A 6,000-nucleotide genomic window follows, 5' to 3' on the forward strand; every position below is an offset into this window, starting at 1 on the left:
AAAGCTAATTAACTAATTTTTACAATCAAATACAAAAAACATGATACTTTTTCACCAATTGAGTAAATAAACAGGGGTTTCTCTCCATGGTTATTTTTAGTCTGGGAATAACCCCTAGTTTTTTATACGAAACTGTTTATAGCACCCTAAGGACTAGCACATTTTTAGTATTTTTCAATAGAAATAATGAGAGGACCAACATATTTTCCTCAAGAACCACCAGGGAAAAAAAGATTTCAAGAACATTGTAAACCTTACAATCATAACATGTATACACTAAATATAGTTAACCTATTGCTCTAATTAAATTCTCAGATGTCAGGATCATTGGTAAAGTGATATCAATCTAATAACAATATCCAGTAAGGATATAATCATATACAGAACCATGATGATATTTGATTTCAATTACTTTTCAAAGCTCTAGTAGATTTGTGGCATTTTAACCAATAAGAAAAGATTACTCTAGGTCATTGCAGTCATGCTTATTATCTAATTGGAAGCAAGTATTCAAGTATGAAGTGTTTTACGTTTTTTAAGAAAAATATAATAAGACTCAAAGTGGAAGCAAATATTTTCCAAAAAGCACAATGATCTAAAGGGATAAGGCTTATTATATTAACAGAAAGGATCCTCTACTTTATTTATTAGTTTTACCATTAGCCATATGGTTACAAGAGCGCAATTATTTGTTTACATTTTACCGGCAAGTTTTTTACCCCAAGATGGTACTCAGAATAGAATCCTATACGGCTTCTGATTGGTTGATACAGGATTGGAATTACATTTAATCGAAAGCTTATCCAATTAGGTTTAAAAATTGCCGAAAATCATATTCACATTTTACGAAGTATAGAAAATATCTTCCATTTCCGCACGTCGGAGACATTAAAAATATGCCTTTTTCATTAAGTGAAAAAAGTAGACGATCTTTTTCAACTGCCTTTTAAGTCAATTTGAGCCGCATGACCCTATATATTTTTTTGGTTGTAATGCAACACTGGCATTTCTAGTAACAGGAACTGGTACCCGTTTTTTCCTAGTTTGTGTAGTCTTCGAGAAAAAAATACAGAACACCAGTGGTACCCTATGGAAAATGCATTACGAATAATTGCGCTCTTGTAACCTATATGGTTTAATACTGTTTTGGTTTCTAACCTAAGGGAGATAACTGTAAAAACTTACCATTTTGGTATCTTCTAACAACCTCAAGTTTGTAAGGTCTGCAAATTAAAGAGTGTATGTTCAAACTTGTATAAAACTAAAGTGAATTTTGAAGTTTTAATTTATTTAAGGAATGACTGTAATATTTTTTCTGTCTATGAAGAAATAACATAAAAAATTTGGTGCACACTGAATAACGCGCGTAGCGGGTTATTTAACAGTGTGCACCATATTTTTTATATTATTTCGAATAGACAGAAAAAATATTACAGTCATTTCTTATAATTTAATTCTTAATTCAATTTTAAACCGCAGAAAACCATGAAAAAACGTTGATGACGTCACGGTCACATCACTAAATTATGTCTATGGGCTGATAACAAAATAACGTCATCCAATCAGAAGACGTGTTACATCCAAAATTTAATTATTCTTGTTTAAACCATATTAATAATAACATTTGTAAATATACATTGTAATGATTGTAATTTATAAATATACATTGTAATGATTGTAATTTATAAATATACATTGAAATGATTGTAATTTATAAATATACATTGTCATGATTGTAATTTGTAAATATACATTGTTATGATTGTAATTATTTTTATATATTATGTACAAGTAGGCCTAGGTCTATTTGTGTAATCAGCTCAATCTTTTTTCATGAAACATACAACAAATAGAGCATGGAAATACAAGCATAAGTAAAACTGTGACATTATGATTACTATTTTAACAGTTAATCAGCAAGATTATCAAATGGCAAACAGTTGTCCATAAAAATAAAAAAAATAAAAGTGTATTTATTATATTTATTCTCTTTTGTGTAACTTTAGAGGCAACAAAATACTCTTTTTATATATTCTTCAACTGATAAAAATATCCTAAATTTAATAAGAAGTTTCAAGAAGGTAAAGTTGGTAAACAATAGAAAAAATTTGGTCCTTTCCATTCAGTCAACCTTTAAAATATCTGTACAGTCAAAAACTGTTCTTACAAAATTTTCATCATGTTCATTATATCTTTTTAATAATTTAAAATATAAATTTTAAATGAGGTATGTTGAGTACTGTTGACATAAGATTAATTCTGAGATATTTTACTGTTACTTTTGTCATTTATAATGTTTATAAATTCATATTTGCTCTCTTCTGTAAATCTTTTAGTATTCCTTAGTATTCCTGGAGTCACAGTACAATATACATGTACTCAACAGCCTGGAGTAATATAAGTACTAAATACAATGTTAATTTATACTTACACAGATTTAGAGTTTGCAGTAATATTACTATTGATTGGAATTAATGACTTTCTGTGGTTTCTCAACTGAAGTGGAAAATTAAATAGTTATAAATAACAATTTAAAGCTACATGTACATGTATCTATGTAACTATTTATAGACACAAACAACTACTGATATCAATACAAAAAAGATTGACCTAAAAGCTTAAAGGTACATGTATGCATGAAGTATTTGCTATTGGACATTAAGCAAACAGCAATTAAAAGACTTAAAGTACAGTTAGATTTATGATATTCTTTTATATGTTGTCCATCTATGATTTAACAATAATAAAAAAGTTCGGTGACATGTATTAGGAGCAGGAATGAAATGTTGGTCATGTTGGTTGAGACTAAAAGATTCTAATTTAACACACTAGAAGAACATTTTCTTGATTAATAGCAAATTACCAGTTCAAAGAATTAAGCAAAAGTAATCATTTTTTTTTGTCTTTGTCTGAAATTAAGTCTTGGAAATACTGTTAATTAGACAAACAGGATTCTTTAAAACTGCATATTTTTTCTCTTAGTTCCCATTACAAACAGGTAACTGGTATACATATAAAGGTTTTAAATTAAATATATTGGTTGAGATAGGTTTCAATAAACAGTTATGTAATGATACCTTAAGTACAAGATCTACATCATCAATATGGAATGTTTCCCTTAACTTTCTGTTAACTTCTTCTGATCCTTCATTTTCATTTATTTCTACCAGACATACACTTTCTGGGAATGGTTGATTTTCTGTTGAAATAAGAAAACATTTACATGAATTAAACAGCTGTACAATATATCAAGCTGCATGATTCATGCATTATTACATGTAGGACAGATCTAAGGCAGCAACCATTTGATTTTCTGGGGGGGGGGGGGGGGGGGGGGGGGCTATGGTTTTTTTTGGAAAAAAAAGTTTGTTTCCAGGTTTTGGTGAAAAAAATAATTTGTTTTGGACCCTGAGTAAAAAAAATTGTTTGTTTCACCCTCAGCTGCCACTATATGTAATGCTAAAATTGAAAGAAAAAAATTGTCTACGGTTTGTCGCTAAAAAAATAGATTGTTCTTCGCCGAAGGCGAAAAAAAAGTTTGCACAGAAAAAAAAAACCATAGCCCACCCCCGAAAATAAAATGGTTGCTGCCTAAGGAAATAACCTTTATACCTGTAATCCTTTAAAGAGGGTCAAAAGGGGGGTACCTGCATGACGAATAACCACATAAAAATCTGGCCAAATGTGACACTCACTGAAATTTTTGGTGCATGATGATAAAATGTACACTTACATTAAGACAGTCGTAGTGGGCAACCGTATGAGGTACGAATGTTTAGGGTGCAAACAGTTATCAAGTTCCTTTGGGCCCAATACATGTTTCAACCCTACATAAACGCCCCCTGTTCACACCGTACATGTACATGTAAGCACCATATTTTAAGAAACAATGAATATTTTTCATAGCAATACACTCACCAAAACATGATTAACCCTTACTATGCTGTGACCATTATATGACAGAATTACCCAAACCTTAGTTATTTGTCTCCAATGGCTCTCCATACTTTTAGAGGTCAACTGTATGATACTAATTTCAAAATTTAGGCATGTTCCATCAACCTGGATCTATCTGTTGTCATGTTTTTCATGTTTAACTGGCATTTGGAGCTCAAATATGAACTTGGAAAATTTAAATTCTATAAAACATTGTTTCTGGAGGGGTGGGCTTCACTTTGGTGTCTTACACGAGAATTTCAGCGACCTAACATTTGCAAAAATAGTGCAAACCTGCAGGCATATAGCTACTGATCGTAATCTTCATTATTTCATCCCTCTTTAACTACATTCTTTCTTACAAATTGTTTAGTATGATAATTTTCAGAAAACGGAGAAAATTCATTTTTCAGAATTTATTATCACATTGAAATTCGTTCAAGGCTTATATTATATTTCTCTAATTTTTGTGCTATTTTCACATTTCCTGACCGGTGTGAGAAAAATATTTCTCCTCACTAGTGAAAAATCTGTTCTCGGCAAATGATTAGTCGAAATTTGATTATGACGTCTAAATGTTTTGTTTTCATCTGAATTTTCCTATTGTGACGTCATGAAAAAAGGCGACCATGACGGATGACGTCGCATATAAAGAACACAAGTTTCTGAAAATCTTTGAAAAAGAAGGATAAAAATCAATAGAGAAACAGATTCCTACACTATAACTCGTGTATTAAGATATATCTCCACTCTTGAGTTAAATTTTAGTTATTTAAAGAGCTCAGCAAGCCTCGCGCTTTCAATAATAAAATTTAACTGTCTCGAGTGGAGAAATATCGTAATACACTTGTTGCAGTGTTGGAATCTATATATAAATTACTGGACAAGAACGACTTTAAATGAGAAATATAATCTTACTAAATATTTACCTTGCTAAATCTCTGGAAACACTACGGGGGTCCACAAGGACGCCACATTTTCACAGGCACTCGTCTCAAAAAAAAATTTCCTATATACCTTAATACAAATGTAATATGAGACAAGTGCCTGTGCACATTTTGCAATAAAATATATCTATTTCTATGTCTTATCCTATAACAGATGAGCCCGTGTCTTGTGCATGGTATATATTAGTATTTTCAAAGTGGCTTGGTTTATCTCCATTTTTATATTTAAAAAACTGAAAATATATTATTACAGATATTTAATTTAGGTAGAAATTACAATTTTATAATACTTTTTTTCAATAACTAAAATTGAAACAATAATTATTTTAAACAGTTAAACTATTCCATATTTTCTTGAAAAGGGGAGGCGCCCAACCTCAAATTTTTCATTGTCTTGACTTCAATTCTATGGCATCTTGGGTGCTCGTAAACAATCTTTCTTTTAATCATCCATTGATTTCCTTTGTCGCCATCTTGGATGTGCACACCAATATTTATAAATTAATAATGATCTTTATTAACTTACCTGCTTTCTGTAAATGAGGGGGGATAGGACCTTTATCGGGACTCCGGGATCGGGTGTTTTTAAGCTTGTGATTTCGGGATTGACGCTTTCGGATTCGGGAATCCTTTTTTTCGAATTTCGGGACTTCGGGATTTACTTTATTTAAATTCGGGACCTCAGAATTTCGTGATCAGGACCCATCCGATCCCCCCTCGTAAATCGTTTTTAAGTAATATATTATTATTTAATAATCAATGTTTAAAAGTCACAAACATGTGTTAATATTAAAATTTGAAGTGTTATTCGGTCAATTAACAAGTGTTATTCGGATAATAACAGTGTTATTCGGTCATTCGTGTTACCCCTATTTTGGGGGAAATTAAAAAAAAAAATTAGTATGGAAAAAAAAAATTGTACTGGCAGTATTGTTAACAATATTGGTATATCAGTAATCCAAATTGTGATTTTAAAAAATATGCTCCTGTACCTTACTATTTCAAGTAATCTTTAGAATCTTAATATACAAACCATGTAGATACAATCGTTTAATTTCAATCCAAATTTTCTTGAAACCGTCAGACATTTTTGTTTACATTTGTAAATAGTAATAAA

The 6,000-nt window shown here is 30.6% G+C and overlaps 1 protein-coding gene across 1 annotated transcript in view; it reads right to left on the reverse strand.

Annotated features, from left to right (window-relative positions):
- LOC143048406 (uncharacterized) overlaps positions 1–6,000 on the reverse strand; it is a 28,079-nt gene extending 22,079 nt beyond the window's left edge. The window contains exons 1-4 of the mRNA XM_076222085.1: positions 5,917–6,000; positions 3,078–3,199; positions 2,432–2,496; positions 1,186–1,223 (exon numbers count right to left, since the gene is read on the reverse strand). Coding sequence (XP_076078200.1) covers positions 1,186–1,223; positions 2,432–2,496; positions 3,078–3,199; positions 5,917–5,971 — 280 coding nt within the window. The 5' untranslated portion in view covers positions 5,972–6,000. The remainder of the gene's footprint in view (positions 1–1,185; positions 1,224–2,431; positions 2,497–3,077; positions 3,200–5,916) is intronic.

The sequence above is a fragment of the Mytilus galloprovincialis genome, chromosome 10, assembly GCF_965363235.1.
Source record: "Mytilus galloprovincialis chromosome 10, xbMytGall1.hap1.1, whole genome shotgun sequence".
Taxonomy (NCBI): domain Eukaryota; kingdom Metazoa; phylum Mollusca; class Bivalvia; order Mytilida; family Mytilidae; genus Mytilus; species Mytilus galloprovincialis.